Source organism: Numida meleagris, chromosome 16 (genome assembly GCF_002078875.1).
Source record: "Numida meleagris isolate 19003 breed g44 Domestic line chromosome 16, NumMel1.0, whole genome shotgun sequence".
In the NCBI taxonomy this organism is placed as follows: domain Eukaryota; kingdom Metazoa; phylum Chordata; class Aves; order Galliformes; family Numididae; genus Numida; species Numida meleagris.
This window is the reverse complement of record NC_034424.1, coordinates 7,322,344-7,346,950: the sequence shown is the minus strand read 5'-3', so window position 1 is coordinate 7,346,950 and position 24,607 is coordinate 7,322,344. Positions and strand designations below refer to the sequence as shown.

The 24,607-nt window shown below is 50.1% G+C and overlaps 1 protein-coding gene across 3 annotated transcripts in view; it reads right to left on the bottom strand.

The window, feature by feature from the left end:
- The window catches only part of COL5A1 (collagen type V alpha 1 chain), a 127,152-nt gene that overhangs the window by 33,837 nt on the left and 68,708 nt on the right, over nucleotides 1–24,607 (bottom strand). For all 3 annotated transcript variants that reach the window (XM_021413741.1, XM_021413739.1, XM_021413740.1), the window contains exons 12-29: nucleotides 22,275–22,349; nucleotides 20,650–20,742; nucleotides 18,240–18,296; nucleotides 18,055–18,108; nucleotides 17,744–17,797; nucleotides 16,922–16,975; nucleotides 15,567–15,620; nucleotides 14,735–14,788; nucleotides 13,316–13,360; nucleotides 10,906–10,959; nucleotides 9,758–9,802; nucleotides 9,244–9,297; nucleotides 8,639–8,683; nucleotides 7,440–7,493; nucleotides 5,128–5,172; nucleotides 3,525–3,578; nucleotides 2,318–2,362; nucleotides 1,192–1,245 (exon numbers count right to left, since the gene is read on the bottom strand). In XM_021413741.1, the coding sequence (XP_021269416.1) occupies nucleotides 1,192–1,245; nucleotides 2,318–2,362; nucleotides 3,525–3,578; nucleotides 5,128–5,172; nucleotides 7,440–7,493; nucleotides 8,639–8,683; nucleotides 9,244–9,297; nucleotides 9,758–9,802; nucleotides 10,906–10,959; nucleotides 13,316–13,360; nucleotides 14,735–14,788; nucleotides 15,567–15,620; nucleotides 16,922–16,975; nucleotides 17,744–17,797; nucleotides 18,055–18,108; nucleotides 18,240–18,296; nucleotides 20,650–20,742; nucleotides 22,275–22,349 (990 nt within the window). The remainder of the gene's footprint in view (nucleotides 1–1,191; nucleotides 1,246–2,317; nucleotides 2,363–3,524; nucleotides 3,579–5,127; nucleotides 5,173–7,439; nucleotides 7,494–8,638; nucleotides 8,684–9,243; nucleotides 9,298–9,757; nucleotides 9,803–10,905; nucleotides 10,960–13,315; nucleotides 13,361–14,734; nucleotides 14,789–15,566; nucleotides 15,621–16,921; nucleotides 16,976–17,743; nucleotides 17,798–18,054; nucleotides 18,109–18,239; nucleotides 18,297–20,649; nucleotides 20,743–22,274; nucleotides 22,350–24,607) is intronic.

The following is a 24,607-nucleotide window of genomic DNA, read 5'->3' as shown; positions in this document are numbered from 1 at the left end:
TTAGCTCTGATTGCAGCGCACCCTTTTACCCACTTCCCGCTTCCCAGATTGCAGTCTGATGTGCAAGCAAGCCCCGGGAAGAGCTTAATTGAGGGCTGAGCTGGGCAACCGGAGAATAAAGATCGGGCTGGAGCTTTTGTGCTGAAAACGATTAGGAAACCTGAGCACGGAGAGGACGGAGCCATTAACATGAATTGTTACGACACCGCGGGCTCCAGCACACACAACAACGTTGTCACGCAGCGCAGCAGGAGATGCTGCCACCCCAACGCGGGCTCACAAGGAGCTGGGTGGCTGCAGATTTATCTGCGAGGCTTTCAAGTACCCTTGGCCTTTCATAGCGTCGTAAAACACAGCGAGAGCGCTGGTGGGAAGCGGAGTCGTGAGCTTACGGCTGTGCAGCGGCGAGGACAGCGTGCCACCTCCTGTCCTTGTGCCTTGGAACGACCAACTCCAAGGTGACAGGTGGAGCGCCAGCCTGATCGACGATGCGTTGAAATGCCAGCAGAAATGGAGGATTTGATTTATAGTTTTAGGAGCCTTCATGCAAGGCATTCATTTGTCCTTTAAGCGCGGGGATGGATGAGTGCAGAGCGCTCCTGATTGCTGAGGGACACGGCGAGCCCCAGGCAACGCCATCACCCAGGGAGATGGGATGGGAACAGAGCTCCTTGCCCCCAGTGGCCAGGTGCTGAGGACAGACAGCACCCGAGCATGATTTTGGGATTCTGGTGACCTGCACGTTCCACTGCTTTTAAAAGCTTTTGGAGCTAAAGATGGGAGTAACATAAACCTGCAACCCTGGCAGCTTTCACTGCTCTGGTTTCTATTGAAGCGTGTTCCCGGTAACTCTGCACTTCACACTGATGGCACTGGAGGCACATCACGCTCTGCAAATAACAATGCCTACCAGACCCTAGATGTAACATTAAGGGAGAAAAGAGATACTGGAAATAAATATGATACAACAAGATCGTGCAGGATTCTTAGCAATCAAAGCAGCAAGACGGGGCGGCCCTCTATTACAACTCTGTTTTATTTTACCTTCAAGATGGGACTAGGGAATTTAAGGATTTATAACGTCTGTGCTTGAGGTGAATGTGAATGCTCCACAAGGACCCTGACAAAAACCCGCCTTGCTGAGCTGTGTCATAGGAGCACTACGAGATCTCACTGGGTGCAGGTTCTTACCCGGTCTCCCTTGATGCCCATATCCCCTTTGAAGCCAGGGAAGCCATCTTCACCCTAAATAGAGAGGGAAGAAACAGACAAGGTGTATAGAGGGAAAAAAATAAAACACAAAAAGCATAAAGGCTCCCCTAGCCTCACTGTACGGCCCCTACCCAGGGAGAACAGCATCAGCTTCTGTAACCCCTCAGTGCACGCAAACAACCATGAGAACACGCAGATGAAAACCCAGGCAGGCTGCAGCCACCGAGGTCCTGCAGGGCTCACAAGGAAGGATTCCTTCACATCCCCCACTGCCTGCCAGTCAGGATATCACAAATCTGGCTCAATGTGACTAACAACACCTTGCCAGTACCGGCAACCAATTATTTCTGCAGTACGACTGGCTTTATTTCATGGTGGATGTTTTACACCATGCTTCGAGGGAACCTCTAGGACAGTGGCAATATTTCTTTCAGCCAAGAAGGTTTAATTGCAGAACTCAAATCAATAATGTATTTCATCCTACAGCAAATCTCTCATAGGTAATGAGGATACCGCTCCCTGAAAGACCTTTAAAGTTTGGAAGGCCCCTGCCAAAATTCCCTAGCTAAATTGCTTAGATTTGCTGCTGATTTTTTTTTTTGTTACAGGAACGAAGAAATACAGAGCTGTCTAGGGTTGGAGCTGGGCAAGACTTTTCTCCATCTTGTTTGTGAGAACCCAGCTGCATCTCGGACACGCACACAGACAGACTGGGTCCACTTCCTTTCTGACTTGGGTTTCACGAGCTGCTCTAACAACCAGGCTGGATAGCATATCCCATACGTTGTACTCCCCAGGTCCAGCAATTACCCAGCTGTAACACACCACAAACCCTTCGTCTCCATGGAATCGTGCCCAGAAAACTCAAGTTGCAAATTCTGTCAGAAGGAAATCATCCCAAAGCTGGAGCTGAGCTAGCCGTACCAGCTCACTGCAGCAAACAGCCCCGGACCTGGGCAGGTCGTGGGGTTGCATTGCTCCCAAGTGTTCATCCAACACAATTCCCCCGTGCAAGAGAATTTCACAGGCAGCATCCTGCGGGATGAGTCTGCAAAACTGCTCCGAGGCTGTAGAAAATCAATCCAAACGTAAAGCATTAACTCACCTTTTCACCTTTGGTGCCCTTCAACCCACGAACACCATCCGCTCCCTTGGGGAAGATAAAACAAGGTGTTACACGGTACATGTCAAGACAAAGTACAATTAAAAGCACATCGAAATTGGCGCTGCAGGACACAAGGCTCTGGTAAGCGAGGCAAGATCTAAAAATTATTTATAGTTGCAAACCCAATGAGACGCATTATTCTCAGAACTGGAGATTCTTTCAGTTAATAGGATGCTGCTTGTAGGAAGCAAAGCCTCTTCTGCACGCACCACGGATTTGGTGCATGACACGTTTTCTGTAGATCACTGTAATGTGGAACAGTTCCACTTTAGTGGTAAACACAATAGCAAACCACTCCCTAATGGACCACTGCATCTCCATCTGTAACTCTGCAAGAACTGAGATGAAAGCTTGCTTTGGCTACATACGTTCAGCTCAAGTTTTGAAGGCAGAACAGCAAATGGGTTTCTGCTATTGAAAAAAGACAGAAGGGGCTTTAAGAGCGTTTAACTCTACCCACAGTCTCTGATCTGTGTTTGTATCCACGAGCACAGACCCTTGCGGATTCATTGGACCTCTGGGAAGCGAGATGTAACTGCACCTGAACCAATACATCGTGATGGGGCAGAACAGCTAGAGCTGAACGGGGAAAAATCCCCACTGCATCCTTATCAGCAAGTGCAGCCAGCAGCAGGAGCAAGGGGAGAGCTGGGATTCAGTCCACTGAAGGAGCACATTGCTGAGAAACACAAACACCATCTAACAAGGTTTTGGATCAGGAGCTTGCTTTGTTTCTAGGAACAGGCACTTTGTTTTATTAACAAGCCTTGTTGAAGTCTTCACATTCTGGCTGAGATTTACTTTGGCTGTAAACTGGAAATGATTGGAAGGGGACTGAGCCATGTTCCTGAGGAATTAAAAGAGCAATCTCCTCAAAGCACTGAATGATGCTAGAAGGTGCTGCTGGAGAGCGGGGGGGCTTGGAAGCCTGCGAGAAAACACAAGACCAAGGCTTGATCAAGCAACAAATACAGTGCCACCGAGGTGGCCCTATGCACTAGGGCACTAAAAGCACACTCTCCTAGAAACAGAGCATGCAGAGCACCCTTCCCCAGGATGCTCAGTACAACCAGGAGCACCTGGTCCATCTCCAGCACAAGACAAGGAAGTCAAGTTTGGGCAAGCTGTTGCTTTGGCACCTGCTTACCTTGACTCCACGTGGTCCTGGATAACCAATGGGGCCCTGAGGACCTGGTGGACCCTGGGGCAAGAAAAAACACAAAGAAAAACACATCAGATCAACATGAAGGTGCAGCAATAAGAAGAATGGCTGGGATATTTGATTTCCACGCATCTGGCTGCTTCAGACTGGGCAGAAGTGGCAGCAGCCACCTGAAAATAGCTCAAAACAGCACAGAGCACTACAGGAACATCACTTGGAGCGGGCGCGCTCAGCCCAGCCAGCAACAAAGATGTGTACAGTGGGAAAGAATAAAGAGAGGGGACAAGGCAGCGACTACCTGGTAGAACAGGATCTGTACGTATGATAGGTGACTTGTGCTTTAGATTGGAAAGAAAAACAACTCCAAGAGAGGAGGAACACTCTTTTCTGTTGCCTCCCCATTCCCAAACCGACATCCCCATTCGGATGAGACACAGCCCAGGGCGGTATCACAGGGAGCAGTTATTGCTCCAGGCACACGCCTCGGGTGCTGTCCTTCGGCCTCAGTGCACAGCAGAGGAGATGCTCACAGTGCTGGGAGCTGCAAAGCACCAGTGACACCGCGACGCTGCATGCATGCGCCTTGCAGATGCTCCATCACCACCCTTGCTGCCTCACTGTCAAGAGCAGTAAAGCACTGTAAAGAGCAGTCAGGCTCTTTACTGAACCACTTGGCTTTTACTTTGTTCTATTAGCCAGCTAAATAAATACCCTTCCACTTCCTCCAGCCCGACACAGACGGGCATCCAATGCTGCTGGAGAAACAGCTCGCACAGAAAGCTGCACTGCAGCCCTGTAATCCTCCTGCTGGCTCCCTGGTGTTTGCTTCACGTCCCCCATCACAGCCACCCTAGGGTTTTTACATTCTGCAGCCACAAGCGTTTGAACTCTCAGCCGTGCAGGGTGCACGGACAAATGGGCGTTGTGCTGCACGGGGACCAAAGGGCACTGGGCTGTGCCCCAGTACAACCCTGCTGACAAATGCAGCATTTCTCAATTGAATGGGATGCAGAGGGAGGGCAGATGGTAAATCTCCCAGACAGACGGACAACTGCATAATTCAAGGGCTCTCGCCTCCGGCAATATTCTCAAATACATTGTTAAATAGGGACTTCGAGCAGAGGGGGAGAGGAAGAAAACGGAAAAGCAGAAATAAAAAGCTGTTTTCTGCATTCCCCTGCGCCATGAAGGATATTTCTTTATGTCTGATTAGGAAAAGGCCTCTGCAGTTTCAGGTCTCCCATTGCTGACCCATGCCCTGGTGTCTCAGCCCTGTCCCCACCAGCATCCGCATCCTGGTCCCAGCTCTCAATGATGCTGTATCAGCCAGGAATGGGAAACTGCTGATATGACTCTGCTAGCAGAATCCCTGTGCTGGCAAGCATCTTCTTAACAACACTGTTTGTTTTATTTTGCGAAGAACCACGAGCCTTAACAGCAAAGCCTCTCACTCCTACAAGCAGCAGCTCGCTGGCTGCAGCACTTCCATGCTGCTCTGGCAATGAATCTTCTGTTTTAAAGTTAATGTTAGCTTCTTAATTCATATTTCACAATACTTCACAGTAACGAGGAACTTGCTGACACCTACCTGACTCCCCTTCTCTCCAGGAGGACCTTCCTTGCCAGGATGACCCTATTAATAAAAGAGACAAACAGAGGAAAAAATGGGTTTAGTGCCTGGCTAATGCTTCGGAAGCCAACAGGCTCACTCAGGCAGCTCTGATTCATTTGCCAGACAACAGCTGCTCTCCAGGAAGCTCTTACTGATAGGAGAAGCCCCTCTGAAGCCGGTGGGTGTCTCCCAAAAGAAGAAAGAGTGTGTTTAGTTCTTTGCGTTGTTATTCTTGGTTATTAAACCTTCTCACTCTTCGCCACCTTTCAGCAGAGAAGCACAAACTGTTCTGCAATGTTTTTCACCTATTAGGACACCCCAGTGAGCTCAGCAGCAAACAGCACAGAAATGCTGCAGATGGAGGAAAAAAAAAAAAAAAAAAGATAAAATTAACTCAGTGTGTTAGCAAACTTGTGAAGGTCACAAGATGCCCAGACTGGTCAGAGCCCCTCATTAATTTCCTAATTCCTGGAGTCAGTTGCGGGATCCCATGACAAAGTAGCCAACCTGCATCCCTGTCCAGTGGCAGCTGGATGCTGGCCAGCATTCCTCTTGGGATTTGATGCTGAATAACCAGCGTCCAAGAGCTTCCACCACCTTCTCAATCACAGCCTTGAGGAGCAGCCTTTTGCTGAGATTTCAATCAGCAGAAAGCAAAAGTGTGAATTGTACAGCAGGAGGGATCAGTGAGAAACTGGGGGAATCCATGGAAGCAGTTTGCAGTGTTCATTTTCCTACTACAGGAACCAACGTGGAGCCAGGTCAGAAGATGAATCTATCTGGCAATGTCTGTATGAAAGCAATAAACCCTCCCACGAGGGCACTGCTGCACACTCAGGCACCTTTCTTTCTTTAAAAGAAAAAAGATGAGAGCACATTCAGCTCCTTAAAGCCTTTTGCACTCAGAAGTTGCTTTACATATGAACTCCTCTCAAAATGCCCAGGTGACTTTGTAGCAATACAGCAAGAAATCACATAACTATTTCCCACGATCAGCCTTCACATCAGGAACGTCAGACAAGCAGGAATTCAGAAAACAAGTGGGTTTAATAAAGAAACAAAGTGACAGCTGCCAGTTGTGCATCAACGAAATGGAGAGAGACTACAACCTGAGTTCGTCCTGTGAGTTTAAACAGCACCAACAGCATCAATGCACCAGGGGGACTCGTAACCACTCGCCTTGGGCTGCTGACATCTGCCTGCAGCCCCGGGGAAGCAGGATGGAAGAGCAACAGGACTTCAGAGGCTCCTAGCCACTCCGCACTACATCATCACCATTTCCCAAACACCCATCTCCATTGCTGTTAGTAAAATCAAAAGTGGATGAGGAACTCGGCTGGCTCACAAAGCAAGGTGCTTCAGGCCCCCAGGGATTTTCAGATGGCTTCCAAGACCAATTTGTACGAAGAGAACATGGGCAGGTTTTGTCCTTGGAAACAGCAACCTATATGCTCACAAACCTACAACCTGCTGCAAGCTACGTGGCTACCAGTGGCCATGTGTCCATGCATGCCTGTCCACGCTCAGCTTGCTGATCTTACACAGCCTTCAGTCTGCATAAAACAGACCTTCTCCAGCTGAAGCTCCCTGGAGGCTGCTGCAAGAATTTCACATTGAAAGCTACAGCCTTAGAAATGTTCTGGGCTTTGCTTTAGCTGCTCTACTGACTTAGCTAACAATTGTAAGGATGTTTGAAATACCCTCAGGAATGATAATCCCAGGATGGAAAATGTAAATTTATTTTTATTTATTCTTTTGCCACGCTTTGCATTTGCGTTAGTGGGACGTAACTGCTCCACATTTGTCATTCACAAAACCAGGTGCCTCAGAGGTGTGCAGAAATGAGGTCCCTTTTTAAGGCCAGACACCAACTTCTAGAGAAAGGAGCAAATGTTTGAAGTCGGATTAAGGAGGAAGCTGCAAGAATCCAGCTGACGAGCCACTGCAGCCTGCTGTTATCAGTGCTCTGCAGCAGCGCCCAGGGAGATGAGGACCCTCTGTGGTAGCAGTACCCACACATGTGAGCCCATCCTTAACCTCTGTGAGCTGCAAATCCACATGGAGACAGAGAGGGGAAACAGGAGGAGGGGAAGGAGAGACCCAAAGAGAGTGTCCTGTGCTGTGCTGTGAGGCTGAGCGGAGCTCGGAGCAGGGCCAGGGCTTCTCTAGCTCAGACCCCATCAGGCAAGGGGAAACCACAGGCCCACGGTGCAAGCAGGGTGGATGGGTGCAGGATCAGCCCCGCAGCCCCTGTGCCCAGCAGAGCGCCCTGGGGATAGCAGACTTACCGGAGGACCGTCTGCACCAGGCATGCCAGGAAGACCAGGTTTACCCAGCGGCCCCTAAAACCAAAGAGAAAAACATCAACAGCTGCAACAGTCAGAGCCCCCAGAGCATCGCTCTTGCTCGTCCTAGTTGGGAAAGGCTGCAGACATTGGGGTCTGCTGGAAAAGCTGCCGTGATTTGCAAGGGATCTGCTCAGGTCTCTAGGTAGAGTCGCTGCAGCATTCTGGGATGGATCCCACACCTCAGCAGACCCAGTTCAGCAGAGAGAGCTCAGTGGGAGCTCGGGCACAAGGCTGGGAGCAGCTCCTGCTCTGCTGGAAAGCACACCAGCACAGGTAGGAGGGTATCGACACACAGGGCTCCGTGTACCAAGAAACGCCTGCTCTTTGGTGACAAATGGCAAGAAGATTAACTGGCAAAGGAAGAATATTACTAGAGTGGAGCTGACCCCATTGACCGTGTCTTGCTGCTTTAACACCGCTCAGTGATTACCTTTCTAATTAAGCAGCCGTCTGATTTCTCACCCTACCGAGGAGCGCTGCTACTGCTGCAAGTGCGTGACTCAGCATTTAAAGCCGAGAGCCCTACAGCCACTGGAATTGCTAACGCTTCGCTCCTCTCCCATTGATGGATAACTGCAGCCTGCCAAGGCGAGTGGGGATTCTCCTCGTCCCCACACCACAGATCCCCTGCCAACGAGCACCTGGGGAACGACAGCTCTGCCATCTCCATAGGCAAAACCCACGCCCTCGTTTAAACCCTGATGGTCTCAGCGCTGCCGGGGGATGTGAGAACAGCAGCTGCTCCACGTCAACAGCGTTGGAAAACCAGGGATTGCTGGCAAGGGTCAGGAGAGGGGACGAGGAGCGTGACCCAAACCCACAGCTCTTCCCATTACCATCCTGCTCAGACTTACAGGCACTTAGCCCACTGAAAGAGACAATTTTCAGCCCTCTCCTAATGTTTTGCCATAGGCTGCCTTCAAAATGTTTCTGTTAAAATAGGAAATGAATGCAAATATTACGAATCAGAGGTAAACTGTGTTTTCTTGTCTCTCTTCTGTCTGGAATGAGCCACATTAGACTTTCATGGACACGGCTGCAAACAGATGTTGCATATGGGGCAAAGGAGCAGCTGATGCAGCAAATGCATATTAATGATAGCAGTTGTCTTAAGTCAGAGCAGAGGCATTTCAACGTACTTTCTCTCCTGGGGGACCGATGGGGCCTTGTGGACCTGGAAGACCCTGTGAAAAGAAAAAACCTCAGGTCAGCAAGGAACAAGCTATTTGTTCCAAATGCATTTTGGCAGTGCCTCAGCTGAGCATCATTCCAGTGCCTGTGACAGCTGGGGACTTCCCCGGCTCCATTCATTCTCAAAGTGTCTTGCAAGAGATGAGAAAGTTTTGCTTTAGAACGGCCCCTGGAGAGCCGCCCTGCTTTGTGGTTTGTCCCCACAATGGGAATGGGGATGCTCTGAGGAGCGAGGAGTGCCCAGAGGGTGGGACTTGGATATCTGCATCACTGCTATGGCTCCCAGCGACCTGACCATGGGATGCTAAAGGTCAGGAACAAGCCACATGACGTGGCTCAGACGAAGAGGCTGCTTGAACCTGGCCTTGGCTTTGCATCACGAGTGAGAACCAGGGGTATCTGAATCCATGAGCATTTTCAGGAAGGCTTTGGGCCAGCAATGTATATCACACCAATTCCCAGCAAATCTGGTCCATCCATTGGCTGGTGAGCAAAACATGTCCAAAATCAGCATCCCTCTGTTCTACCAATGGAAAAAGAGTTTCCTTCTTACCTGAGCACCTGGATTGCCCTGCTGGCCTGGGGGGCCCGGCTCACCCTGGGGACCCTGTGAGGAGGCAAGGGCAGAGCTGAAAGCAGGAAAACAAGGAGCAGAGCCACCAGCCCCTGCCTGGCACCAGCCCTCTCACAGCATCCTGAGCCTGTATTCTGCAGGAGTCCATTTCATCCCAGGACTGTGAAGTAGGAGGCACGTAAAGATCCCCCCCCCTTCCCGTCATTTAAACTACAGCACTTCGATATTCATTAGAACAGCACACATCTCGATGAAAACGTTTGATCTTTCACGGGGAAATAATGTGTAATTCCATCAGAAATTATAATAAATTAACAACCATTTGCTGCAGGAAGATACTCTCTGCGGTTTTCACAGGCTCTGAGAGGAGTCTAGACCAGACTGAAAACCAATTAGCAAATCTAATTGAATAGAGTACATTTCACATTTTGCACACTCTCGCTCTCTCTCTGTAACGTCTGAACCGTCTGCAAAATGTGCAGCGAAAACTTACCACGTTCCCCTTGGGACCGGTTTGTCCATCCATACCAGCCACACCCTGGGAAAGGATTGAAAGAACAGCATGAAGAAAATATCTGGCTGCTCTGCACCACGAAAGCAGGGAAAATGCCATAAAACAGAGAAAACATCAGGAGGCCCCTCGGACCGCGTGGAAACGGAACCATTTTCTAAAGGTGTTTGGTCAAGCAGCCAATTCTACGATTTTACACTTAAATTTACGCCGTGTAAATTTATACTTTGAGTCTTTTTTTTGTGTGTGTGTGCGTTTTCCCACTGGTTTAACCTTCCTGAAAAGCAGAATCAGCGCCCGATCGCTGACTCCTGGCCGGATTGCTTCCAGCAGTGCACAGCCTGCCCACAAAAAAGGTCGTGAGCTTCCCTAGCATCTGCAGCCAGGGGCACCAGGGGACGTGGCCATGCGCACACCTCCCGCTGGAGCTTCTGCTTGCACCGGTTTGCTCTGGGGCAGGTTGGCTCCTCCATTCTTAACAGCGTGCTCATGTGAGATTGGACAGTTTTGGAGCGGATCCTCAACCCTCACTGAATTTCAGCAGGACCACAGCTCAAAGTGAAGATGTCTTCACGTTCCAGGAGGGGTTAAGGACACCCCAGCGCTCGCCATTAAAGCACTGACCCCTTCAGCTCTCGCTGCAGCCCAGGGTTGAGGTTTTAAATCCAGGGACTCCAGTGAGCTGCAGTGATCACACTGCCCTTACATCAGCACTTCCCTGGCCAGCAGGGCATGGCAGACAAGGTGACTGCCTCCTGCATAACAAACTGCACGTTCCTGCCTCGGCTTTTGCCCAAAATGTGAACAAACCGCTCTAAAGGCTCAGCAGCCCTCAGGCAAAAGTTAACAGCGCAAGGCACTGCGTTAATAGCCCTCATTCTTCCCTTTCAGCCTGAGCTAGGTATTAATTTCTACTCCAGCGGGCCAAACCTCGAGCTGCCTCGTGCATAGATGAGACAGCGTGGAAAACAGGGCAGCACACGGCCTCAGAGCTGTAACTTTTTTGGAACGCTTCCTCTCGTGGCAGAGATGTATACAGCCACACAGGTGCATTATCTGCTCGAATGATGGATGGGCACAGGGCGGTGCTGCTCAGGTGGCCAAGGAGGGCAGCAGTCCTGGGAACTTACCGGCGGCCCTGGTGGTCCTGGTGGCCCCTTGGGTCCCAGCAGTCCTCGGGGGCCCTAGGGAGAAAACAAGCAGGGTCAGTGCTCCCCATGCCCATCCTGCCAGCATCACACTGCCCGGCACAGCCTCAGGGCTGGCCATTGGTCCTGCACTAACAGCATCTCCTCAGGCTTCAAAATCAGGAAGAGAAATCCTGCATGCGTGCACCCTCAAAGTGCTTTTGGAAAGATAAATAATACACATGCAGACATTTATTCTTTGGATTGGAAAAAGGCCTATTTTAGCCACTTTTTTTTTTTTTTTTTTAATAAATAATTTAATCATATTCCTGGATTACCCTGTAATGAGCACAATGATGCAAAATACGTTGCAGCCAAGTTGTTCTAGCCGGAGAGCATTATGAAAAATGAACCGATTCCACTAATGGATCATTAGGGTTAGCATTTCCAAATCACTCCAGATTTCACGTTAATCACTGACGATCTGTACAATTCAGCAAGGCTGGAAACCTTTTCCAGCCTGCAGCACAGAAGTACATTTTCAAAGGCGTTTGGTAACCGTGTACCTCGGTGCTTGCTTTCCATTTTTAGCTTCCTCACCAGACTGAGCCCAGCATCACCTTCAGCAAAACTCAGGGAGATCTGAGAACTGCACTGGCAAGGCAAGAGAACTGTCTCCATTTGAGAGGGTAAATTCAACTGTTAATGCTTCCATTTACTTTGACTTTGCAAAGCACACCTGGCAGCTCCTCTACCTGGTGGCTTTGCAGCAGAAAGAGAAGGAGCAGCCGTGTGTCCATCCGAGCACTCAGCTCTGCTTTTAAAAGCAGGCCCTTTCTTCAGCCTGGCCCTGTAAAAGGACTCTGCATGTTTCCAAGGACGATGCTCGTTCACCATCATGAAGCAAAACTGCTCTTGGTTGATGGGCAGTTTTACCTGCCTGCCCAAGTATTGCACATCGTTTTTTATGATGCGGCGAGGCCGGAGGAGTTAAAATGAAACATTAGAGGATGAAACCGCAGGCACTGAGCGGGTGGCTGATCTCAGGGGCTGTGGGGTCTTGGTCCTGCAGGAATACAGCCTGTGGGGCCAACAGGATGCATCAGCAAGTGGCCCCTTCCCAGAGCTCCCTCCAGGCCGCACTGATGCTGGTACAAATCAGCGATGGGAACAGCGAGGAAATAGGGCAGATTGAAGAGGAACACGTTTGAAAGGCCCGCCACTGGTTTCAGTTGCTGTTATGCTCCCTTTTGGCTCAGAACAGATAGAAAAGTGCAGATTGGGGAAGCATACTTATGACCAAAAAGTTTCCTGTAACGCAATAGAAACCTCTCCTCTGGCCATCACAGATATTTTTTCTTGTGTTACTGCTATAAAAATAAACTTCTCTGCATGCGTTATCATCATTCAACTTCCCCTTTTGTCACCATGTTTCCTTAGCACATAAATGCTTTTAAGAAGTTAATAACCCCAAAGTTATTGCTTGGACTTGTGCTGAGCAGATAGCTGGGTTGATTGATCTTTCCCAGAAGTTAATCAGACATCTCGTCTGTAATTTAGTTCCATCGAGCCTGTAAATGCCAAGCCTTCCTTTCCCACGTGAAGCGTGGCCAGCACTTCCATCAATTACTCTTGGGCCACCACACTGGGCCTTACAACAACAAAACAAGACACCTTGACAGCAAAGCTGATGGCCAATGGCAGATGGTGAATGCTCTTTTTATAATGAAGGAAATGCATTTTGGAGATAACGAGCAGCCAACAATGGTATTACACACCAAAGTCTACAGTCAGCCAGAAACAGAGTCTATCATTGCCAACAACATCAGAAATATTTGGATCTTGGGGCAGAAAATGCTTTCCGAGTCTGAAATCGAAAATTCAACTGTTTCTTTTTGGTGGGATACTCTGAAAACACATGGAGCTGCAGGCCCAGCCATTGACAAACTGGATTTATGAAGCTCCATGCACGGTGAACAGACCAACCCGCTGGTCATGGCCAATGCCCCCAGGAGTTTACCCTGCCAGGATCGCACCCTGAGATGCAGTCCTGTAGTCTGCATTCACAAAAGCCCACAGTTCACGTATGCTTAGCATGCATCCTTTGCCCCTCAGCCCACATTCCTGACTCCTAAACAATCCAGAAGGATGCAGGTAGGAAAAACGTGACCGGCCTAAGCCAAGCTTTACCTTTAACATTACCAGGTTTAAATCTAGCCAGTGAACAAGCAGAGCAGTCGTTAGGGCAGACCCTCTGAGCGCACACTTGGGTCTTCAAGCCAGGGAAGCTCAGTCCTGGCAGGACCTCAGGAGTCCTCAGCACCTGAAGAGCTGCCCCATGGGACCCCGAAGTGCCATGATCACACCCAGCCCCAGCCCAGCACACTGCACGAGGAGACACTCAGATACTCACAGGTTCTCCGGGCAGACCTCTGGGTCCAACTTCTCCATCGTCCCCCTGCCCGCCAGCGAAGGCGCAGAGAGACAGAGCACAGCAGTTATATTTCAGTCACATCGCAGGTGTTTCATTCTTGTTAAATAATAATCACACAGAAAAGCAGCTTCCCCGGAGCAAGGAAAGGGTAGCCGTGCACAAGGGAGGCCTCGTAAGCCGCGAGACGAACGCTGCGTGCGCGGAATATACCGAGGATTAGAAATGCTGCGAGGATACTTCATAATTCATGTCGGTGTTTATAAAGATGGATTTTGCTAACAGACAAGATACCGTAGGAACAATGCAGGGCATGTGAGTCAATAACCACAAGATTCGGTACCTACGGAGCGGGAAGCCAGCATGGGAACGCTGCCCTGGGAATCTGATGGAGCCAGATTAACCCATTGAATCCTGAGAGAAACCAGAGGGGTCGATCCTCATCCCCTCACACCCACCCTGCGCTGGTGCCCACTGGGGAGAACTGGACACAGCTTCCTCCAAGTCACTTTTAAACCACCAAAAACTCCCCTAGGGGCACCACATCACACCCAGCTCACTCACCCTTAGGAAATCAATCCTAGCAGCCGGCACTTGTAAACCCTCCTCTGCTGCCAATAAAATGCACTCTATTTTACCCAGCTCTGTCCTCAGAGCCTCTCTGCCCCTTACACGGTTCTTTTTCACTTTAGGCTTAAAGTTCTCCAGAAATCTGTTCCTCTCCCGAACAACCTGTTAGGTCTTTTCAACTTCAAAGCGCTGTACATCCACAACTAATTAATCCTCCCAACTTCGTGGCGAGGGAGGTGTTGTTATCTGTGTTTTACAGAGGAAACAAATAGCCAAAGGTGGAAAAAGAACATTGTGGAGAGGGATTAGAGCCTGGGAAATCCATGCTCACTCCTCCAATTGAAGCACACATATCTCTGAGCTATACGTTTGCAATCTCTCCTCTCACACCAGCCCTCCTGGGCCTGTAATCACTCAGTTCGAGCTTTGCTAAAGGCCTCCTGATTATCGACTACACAGTGTTAAGGCACCAAACTATTTCATCTTCGCCTCCCACCTGGAATTTCTCGCTACAATTCGCTCTACCTTAAAAAACAAGAAGCAAACCTAGACGATGAAAGCGGTGTTTTTCCTAACAAAACCGGAGTTTTCCGACCAGATCTTTAGAAAACACATTCCTCACGATGTTTCCTCCCACTGGTGCTCTGCTCCCCCCGTGCCAGCCCTCCCTCGCAGCACCCAGCACGTGGTGATGTGCTGCACTCGATGGCAGTGAGTGACACGTACTCGGTGCTGGCTCCCACCACGTGTCTGCCTGGCATCACATCTGCTTCTTCTTTGCAAGGCTTAATCATGAATTCAAGGGACTGCTGCACCAAGAGATGAACTTACCCTCTCCCCATCCTCTCCGGGCGCCCCTGGGGGGCCGTGGGGACCTGGCTCACCCTACAAAGGAAAGGCAGAAAAACCTCAGAGGAGGTGGACACAACTCTAGCAATGGAAAATATCAGGTAGCATTGAGAAACCTAACACGAGGCTTGACTTTTGTGGTCTTCACCATGCGCTGAGGATACTCATGCCCTTGCATTTCCTTCTCCCTGGGCTCTCTGAAGCCCCTCTGCACCTACTCAGTGCCACACACAGGCTCCAGCAGCTTCAGGAGAAGGCAACTGGGGCCCTGCACACAGCCTGCCCTTCACCCAAGGCGTGCTGGCTGCTCCATTTCTGGCTGATGAAGCATCTCTCTCAGGCACTGCCTTCCCTTTCCTGGGCAGCCTGCAATCACGATGCAATCTTTGCTGTTCAAACACTCCCCTGCTTTATAAAGTACTGTCTGCTCCCTCTGGGGAGAGGAGGCATGAACAGCCTGCCAACATAATGAGCTCCTTGCTTGTTTCCCCATTGTTTAATTAGAAGCCAAAGAGAAGAATCCCATTGTATTGCTGGCAGTTTCCATCCACAACAGCACTAAAAGCAGGCTTTGCTTCTCATTTTTTACCCTGTGTTTTGTTAGAGTGATTTCTGTCCCCACTTTCAGGCAATCCCAGAAGGGTGTCACAGCTTCCTGGGATGTGAGCGCCGTGACACCTCTCCTATGGGGCACTTCTGTCCTTGTCACACCGCTGTGCCGTATCCCCAGCACTGCTGCCCTCCTCCCAGCAATATCCTCCTGCCAAGGTTTCCTTACAGACTGCAAGCAGAAGACAAGTGGGAGATAACTCACTCTGTTCCCCTTCTCGCCAGGCAAACCAGCCAAGCCATCAAACCCTCGGTCACCCTGAAAGAAAAACCAGGTTAGTCCACGTTTCCACCTGCTCCTGAATTCCTTCCCGATTTGTTTCCTTTCCGTGTCAAGGAGGGATCGATTTTCTCCCGCAGACATTTGGCTTTCACCTCCCATCAGACTGGCAATGATTTCACAGTTACAGATTGAGAAAAAAAGAAAAAAAAAAGAAAAAGGAACAAGCTCAAATAAAGCCATTTTGCCTCTCCCCTTTTCCTCCAGCACCTACGCATTTATTAGTTTTCCGTGTGGATTTTGGAGCCTATCAATCACCTGAAGCATCTCACTCCTGGACAGGTTCTTTCAGTCCAAGGAGACAAATGTATAAATAAACAAACTCTGGGAGCTGCCTTCGTGCAGCCGGGCTCAGAGGCAGATCTGCTTCGCCCCGAGGAGGAGCACGGTTAGCTGGCAGACTCGGTGATTGCACGTGGATGCTGAAGGCTATTGCAAAAGGGGTGATTCTGTGGATCCGTAACCAATCACTCCTTCATTTTTGCCAGGTCCTGGGGCATTGCTCTGTCCTTGCTCACAGCACAGTTAGCTCGTTTCCAGCCCTGCTCGTTATTCTGTTTTCCCTTCTTCCCTGGCATCCACTCCTTTGGGGGTAGTCGATGCTCATTAAAGCACTTTACTGGATAAATGATTCGCAGTCTCCTGTCTCCGTATCAAAACCCCCCATCTATTCCAGCTTTAAGTATCTACATAATAAAGTACTTAAACCTTTAATACACGATTCCCCGAGCAAACTTTCCTTGCATTCAATTTCAGTGGAACAGCTCCTCTCTTGCTCGATAATACCAGCAGATCTCAGCTGAATGAAAGGATTTTGTCTCAAATATAAATACAGCACATTAAAATTCCTCACCACGCCTTCTACATTTTCTCACCCAGTTATTAGGTATTTTTTTTTTTTCCGGTAGTTATATTTCAGGATATTTCCAACTGCTCATTCATGTTTGTTTTTCGTAATTAGGATTCCAAAGTATTTGTTCTACAACTGCAGCCAAGGGAGTGTGTTTCATTCTTAAGAGGATCCAGCAATTTAATAAAGTCGCATCCAAAAAAGGAAAGAAAGAAAGAAAGAAAAGGCAACCTATCGCCCTTCTGCCTCTTAGGTGTGTGCTTCATTTCCCTCAGTTCTCAAACGTGGAGCCCATATCTTCACAGGCGTCCTTGGACCATTCCAACCACCTCCTCCAAGCAAGGTGGGCTCCCCCCGCCAAGGGCCCTTCTGTTCCCCATTTGCTACCAAGAGATGCACATCCCCGAAGCACACAAACACACGATGCTACCTTTGGTCCTGTCTGCCCTGGCATTCCCCGGGCACCGTCGCTGCCAGCTCGTCCCTGCAGGAGAGGAAAGCAAAGTCAAATGCAAAGCACGAGGCAGGGCAGTGGGGACACCTGCTCTTCGGTCTGTAGCTTTGGGAGGCTCTGTTGAAGTTGGAGCACTCTGCTCGGGCAGCAGCAATCTTTGTAAAGGGGAAATGCTGCTCTGCTCTTGAAGCTCAAGGTGCAAGCCTGGTGCTAAGCAGGGGCTGGGTGTGAATGGCAGGGGATTTGGTTCACTGCATGGGTGCTGGGAGATGGCCAGCAATTCCGACTGGAATAAATGATCTTCCAGCACACTTTAAGATATTCTGGTGCTGATGTTTACAAATTAGAATGAGATGAAGGTTTACTAAAGGTTTTCTCATTCCCTCCTCAGCTGACACAAAGAGCCGGAGGGCTGCCTATATCAAAACACTGCATTTGTGCCACGGGGACACCAACAGAACAAGTCAGCACCATTTTGACTGACTCCTGAAACCTGCAGGGACTGGGTCCTTGTGCCCTGCAGACACGGCATTGCCCAAAGCAGCACAGAGCTCTCCTGCAGCTCCCACCCCAGCACTGCAGAGCCAAAACCTGAGGACGAGAGGGCTGGCAGCATGGCCACGCAGCTCTCCCAGCTCCCCTTCCTCCCCACCCCGAGCTCCCATCCCCGTGTCCGTCTGCCCAGCTGGACCGAGAGGGCCTGGAGCAGCCCTGCTGGCTGCCAGCCCGCTCTTGTGCAATGCTCTCAGAGCTCAGGAATTGCTTGGCAGCGGGACGGAGCGCTCCCGGGACACTCACCCTGCGGCCTGGCTTCCCCGCCGGGCCGGGAGGGCCCTGGATGCCTCGTGGACCCTGCAATGCAAGGAGAAGAGAGAAAGAAATGCTGTCAGCCAAAAGCACGACAGACGGACCCCACGTTGGTCAGAGCAGCGGCTGTCTCGTATTTACACGGCCACCCACACCTCGTCTCTTTTCCAGGCACGTTTGTGACAGGGGAATAGCTGGGACTGAGGGCACAGCGGGAGGCTCGTTGTGAACGTGCTGTGCCCACGCTGCCCTCCAAGCACATACCTCTATGTCCCCCTACCCCCTGACCCTCCCATACACACCTGAGGTCCCATTTCTCCAGCTTCGCCCTTCAGTCCTCCGCTGCCCGGGGGTCCCTGTGAACACAGAAGAGGATCCATTGCATTTTGCCCCAACAGAGGGAAGACCCAAAGGTCGTTAAGGAGCAGGCATCCATGCAGCTAATAACTGAGAGCATCCGCTGTGCCAGCGTTGCGTTGTCACTCACCATGGGGCCAGGCCGCCCGGTCAGACCCATCGGACCTGCTGGTCCTCTCAGTGCCAGCTGCAACAGAAAGAGACCATTGCTTTAGATGTGTCCCTGCTTTGCTGCAATGGGACAAAGCCACCATTTGTCGTGCCATGAGCTGCGCTGTGTGCTCTCTCCAATCCCTGAGAAGCACAAATCCTTGCAGCAGTTTCCATCACCTCAACGAATTTACCCCAGAGCGTACACTGTAATGCCAATTAACTCCTTCCTGCATCCATGAATGGGCCAAGCCCATGGTCACGTGTCATATCTCACCAACAGAACAACTCTAGTTCCAATGGAGGGGGCTTTATGTAGCTCAGTAAGGGGTCATGTAACCAGACCTTAGGTCAGCAGTTTCCATGGTGGGTAATGGGGCTGTCCACACCTTGTAGCATCACTGGACAACGTGTTCTCTCGTGACAATTCAGCACTTGAGTTGAAAATTGTGTCCGCCAGCAATTAATGTCTACCCGTGATTGAACTTAGAAGGGTTTAAATATTGCAAAAACGTGGGATTATGTGGCACCATTTACAGCTCCCCTTTACAAGGGAGCTGCTCGGAAACACTGCTGGCTCTGACTATGCTCATTTTCTACTGAAAGCCAAATTTAAGGGAATAAATCAACTTAATGATGCAATTAACAACACACTCAAAAAAAAGAAGAGGAAGGAGATGAACTTCCTCTGCAGGAATCCTCTGTCATCTCTGCCACAGCCTATCATTTCCCCCTGAGAAATGCCTTTTATCTCCCTATCCGCCCTGGTCTCAGGGATTTCAGCTGAACTTGTCTGATGATGGGTTGATGTTAGCCAAGAAACAGATCCTTTGCTTTGTGGAAATACTCAACTTTTCTTCCACAGCCCCCAGCTCGCTCAGGATTTGGGCTGTTCTTTCCTTTGTGTGTGTGTGTGTTGGGGGGTACTTCCAAATCAGTCACTACTTTTGACAGGTAGAAAAAAAACCCCAAGAACATGACAAAAAGGGTCTGAGAAAGCAGATGCTTCCCATGAAACGTTCATCTGGTCAAAAACTCAATTTCCCAGCAAAATAAATACTGGTGGAAAAACCGTAGGCAGCCTGGAAATTAAGAGTGACGAGGTAACACAAGAATCATAATACACCAATGCTACTCTCAGAGGAAGGTTAATGGATGGGAAAACGCAGCGGCTGGTGGCGTCAGGGCCCTGTGCTCTGCCTGAACATGTGAAAAATTGAACTGCTCAGATAAAGGAGAGCTGGATGGAAAGCAAAATAGCCCCAGCTGAGCTCAAGTCCTCATTATAAACCTGAAAGGGGCATGTGTCACCCTGCTGGTTGGCAATCCCAGCGGACCTTATTCCACTCAGAGGTGAAAGGGATTGGTTTTTTAGCCCATTTCAGCATCTGAAGTGAACACGAGCTGCTCAGAACAGCAGGCTGACTGCACTCAGGGCACAAGAGCACAGGGAAGCCCTGGCCCTGGGTGACTGCATTGGGCTGCAAGAGGAGCAAAGCACCCACAGCTGCATCCCTCTGCCTACAGCCTGCCTAAACCATGGTGCATTTTCCCCTTGGCTGCAAGCAGCCTGGACAGGACTGGAGCAAATATAGCAGCAGTGTGCTTGTGGGGGGGTGCCTACACGTTGCATTCAGCTGTAATTGTGCCGGCTGCTTTTCTGCTTTTAACAAGCTAATGATCAAAAGTAACCTCAGAGAAGCACGCATGAAAGGGAAGATTCAAAGCTGTACCAGCTAGAAATGAAGCCTGATTTTGAAGAGATGAGTATGTACAGCCTCATACGCTGACATAGTCATCCAGCCACAGAACAGGAATTGGACTGGGAACGCGCACGGCCGATCTCATTTCACCAGTCAGCTTAAATAATAAACATCGCTGGGGATTATTTGATCATCAATCAGTGAGGTCATCTGAGGGGAAAAAAAAAAAAAGTTGCATGGATATTCATCACGCATTTTCAAATGAATACATGAAAGGAAATTGCGAGCTGCCTGCTGAGATTCATGGGGCTGGGAACAGCTTACATCTGTGACATACATTCAATTATTGAGTGAGATTTGCTGGAAAAAAATGAAAGAAAGAAATCCCCTACAGCATATACCACAACTTTTCGTATAGACTCTCAAAACTGTCGGCAGAAGCAGCGAACGCTACAGCAGAGACTACCATGGCCCACTCCTGGCTCTGCAGACAACGGAAGACCGAGGTTTAAGCCCAAGTCACGCAGGTGTCACCACCCCAAGCCATGGGGCCATCCCATCTCAGGTGCAGGCTGAGAGGCTGCCACCACCGCGGATGATGAAAGCATGGAGACAAGCCCTCTGTCGAACTCATTCTGGTCCTCCTCTTCAACAGCCTGCGAGGGATCCCCCGCTCCCCTCACTCACCCTTGCCTGCTGCAGGATGGCCTGGGCTTGGGCCTCCTGGGCAGAGACCATAGGTCCTTTGGAGCCAGCATCTCCTCCTCCACTGAAGCGGAACTGGTGGGAACAAAGCAGAGAGCAGGTCACCGGCTGCTGGCACTCCATACTCAGCTCAGTTCAGCACGACTGACCCAACCCCACCGCCCCATTAACCGCGGTGCTCTCAGGGCACCCCGCCAGCAGGCACGCACCGGCTGTTTCCCCCCGACGTACCCACGCAGCAAATTCTGCCGGTTCAAAGCACAGCTCGCAGGATTTGCACTGTAAGGACCTCACACAGCACCGTCCCAAACCAACAGCACAGTTCTCCCAGGCCCAGCGTTCCCCGTGCAGACGCTGTCGGCCAGGAGACGCCCGGGGATGGGGTCAGGTCAGGATGCTGGGCTGCATTTCCCACTGCATTCCTACGCAGCGCTGCCTGCTTGCCACGGCACAGAGGCTGCATTTCCCAAGTGTGGCCACGTACTTCAGAGGACAGAGCTCGCCCCAGCGTCCCAACCACAGCCCCTCAGCGCACAAAGGACTTGGGAAGCAGAAAGCATTCGCTTTTTATTTTGCTGAACTTGAAAGGGAACGAGTTGACTGTTTTCTTCTCCCTCTTCCACCCCCAAGGGCTACGAAGCGTTCCTCTCTGGGACACACGCCCTCCTCACGCCTCAGCTGCCCGTGTCCCTGGGGCTTTGCAGGAGGGACTCTGCAGAGCACAGGGCCCATCTGGACGGCTCCTTCCCCTCCGCTTCACCTCAGCGCCGTGCCTGCTTGGCGCTAGGTGCACGACCACACGCACTTGGCAAACAGGTTCAAAGAAACAATTTACAGGCCTACGGCTGCTTCCCGTCGGGGCCAACAAATGCATTGTAATGGCCACCTAAGTTCCACGGCGAGCGCTTGGCCCGGGCTCTCCTCGGCACCCTGCCAGTATCCTACATGCGTGTCACCCCACGATTTGGAGCCCGTACAAGAGCGCTGCGGTTTTTCACTCAAGTCTCTTTGCCTTTGGTACCTTAACCACTTATTTTCAACAGCTGGTTTCCTCAGGGAAACCTCACATCAAAGCAGACATAAAATATAACCGCTCGTTTTGTGTCCCGGGACCAAGAAAGCTGCCTTGGTGCTTGCTAACTTCATGTAAGGGAAAAAGACATACAAATTAACCACTGGTCACCAAAAGGGAGCAGTTAATTCAGGTGCTTACGGCTTCAGTACTTGCTTTCAAGACCTGTTAGAGGTTCCTCACCCTAAAGGCAGAGTTCTGCAGAAAATTTGGCCGTTGGAGGTGTCTCAGTTACTTCCTCATGGCTTTCACCGTCCTACACTATGCCAAGGCCAAAGCAATGATGGTTATTCATTGCTTTCAGAAATTTCAGCTCACCTGCCCTGTGCTTCTGACCTGTGAAAATGTGCCAGTGCTCTGCAAAACGTGAATTTGTAAGGGAAATCATCCAAATCCATCTTTTGCACAAAAGAAAACGTGCCCTCGGTGTAAAAGAGATAGGGACTTCTGCAAGAACAGGCTCCTAGCAGTAGCAAAGCCAAGAAGCGTAGCTCATTTCTGTGCTTTTTTTTTTTTTGGCTTCATTTGTACTTACAGGCAACATAAGCATTGTCCCTGGTGGTCCTGGTAAACCATCTGCTCCTGGAAGACCTGGGCGGCCAGGCGGTCCCTGTCAGAAGGAGAAATAAAAATAAACTTCTATAGCATCGACTTAGTCATGTCCATACACAAGTGGCTGCGGCTGCAAAGACATATGTCGCAACACAAAGGGCTCCCTATCTCGACAGCTCGCATGGAGCATGCTGGGATCCTGATGGCCTGGCGAATTCCGTGGAAGTACATCTGTAAGTGCACATGGCTTTTCTTAGTAATTCCCTCTTCTTACATCCTGGCTCCCACGTTTTCTGTGTCTGCCATAAGCAACATCCAAGTGAACAATAAAAGCCTCTGCCATGTTCCAAATCAATGGAATCAATGGTTAGCTGGGTCTGTTAAAATCTATTAAAAAGGTATATGAAACTTCATAACTCAAGTCGTGAAACAGAAATGTGGAAAAATAAATACATTTCCATACATGTTCAGTTACCTGGGTCATTCCATTTTTCTCTCCTCTGTCTTTTTCTGTCCTACGAGACTACTTCTGTCTGCAATGGAGTGATCCTGTCAGCAGCCATAAATCAGCAAAACTCCAAGGGCCTGAATGGAGCTGTGCTGATTAACATCAGCTGAGTGTCTTTAACTCGCACTAAAGAAACAAGTCTGCAGTAAAAGATGTATTGATGAAGCTATAAATAATCAAATATGGCCAATTTTCCTAAGACAGCCCACAGATTATTTGCACTCCCAGCTGCGTACTTGGCAAGAAGTTTAAGCTAATCCAAATTTGCACATCCATCCACAATCCTACAAAGGAGGAGGAGGAGGAGGACATCCAACCACTCAATGCACATGCAATAACTGCCATTTTCACACCAGCTTGAGGAGCTGAAGGCAAGAGTGACTTGATCTCATCCCAGGGAGCCCAAGAGGAGCCCTGGTGCTCATTCCATGGCAAGGCAGACAGGACTGCCTGGCCAACAGCTCCGGCTTGAGGGCTTGGACACTCCCCTGCTCAGTGAACGCCAATAATAAATTCATCTTCAGGGAACCAGCGCTCTTGGAAGAGCGAGCAACAAACTTCTACATTAGTTCTAATTCTCTTCAACTTGCCCCAAGCCCTCAAGCCTGTACAGACACCAAATGAAAGGGAAAATAAAACCCTGCCACAAATCCCAGACCCATATGGGCACACGACAGGGACACAAGAGACCCAGCCCTCATCCTGGGAAGCTGCATGCTCACCAGGCAAGGCAAGGGAAGGTGGATGAGGGTGGGAGAGGGAAAAAGAGAAAACGGTAGAAAATCCCTAAAGCAGAGTATTTAAAAAAAAAAAAAAAAAAGAGTAGCTGAAGCGTTATCCTTGCAGGTAGACCTGGGAGCTCATTGGGTCTATTCCTAGAAGGGTGTCTAACTCATCCCATCAGACCCACCTTGGTTTGGGCTGAGGTCTCACGACATGCAGGGGACTGAAAGCTCATCATCTTCCCCCACGTGGGGTCTCAGCCATGCAGCTCCCCATTTCTGCAGGAGCACGGGGCTTGGCTTTACCTCACGTCTCTTCTCCCTCCTCTTCCATTCCTTCTACATCTTCTTTAACCTAACATCTCCCTTGTTGCCTCCCTCCTAAAAACGAACCCAAAAGTATCAAGCCCTAAATTAGAGCCCAGCTCCGGGGAACGAGAGCCACTGTTACTCCACCCCATCGGGGCTATTTCTGTGCCCTGCACCACAATTACAGGGCAGCCAGCACCAAGGCCAGCCCGGAATAACAGCCCAGCACTGCAGCCCGTGATTGATCAGCACAGCCACACAGCAGCTCCCTGTGCACTGAAGGGAGCTGTGTAACTTGCCGGCCCATCCATTTTTCAAGACAAGCTCGTGATGTTACATTTGTGCTGTTTACTCAGCCTGGCCGACACCGGCGTCCCTGACTCCGCTGATGAGGTGCAGAGGTGCAGTCCCATCTGCTGCAGCACAGCACATAAATAATTTAGGCCAGGTTCGCCTTCTATAATAAACTTCCTTCCCTCTCTCTCTCCTCTCCTTCGGGGCTGCTCCCGCAGATGATGGATCAGGAATGAGCCTGTTTATCTCTCATTGCATGCTCTGCCCAACAAATGGTGAGGAAATGGTTTTCTGTGTCAATGCCTCGTTTTGTTCCACGTTGGGTGTGTGAGGTCTTCTCCTCGCAGTGCAGAGCAGTGGGGGGCAACGGTACGGAGGAAAATCCGGACCATAAAGCACTTTGTATATTGCAATTCAGGCTGGTTTGCAGAAGCCTCAGAATGCCTTTGAGAAATGCAGCCTGCCAGACTCTCAGTTGGTGTA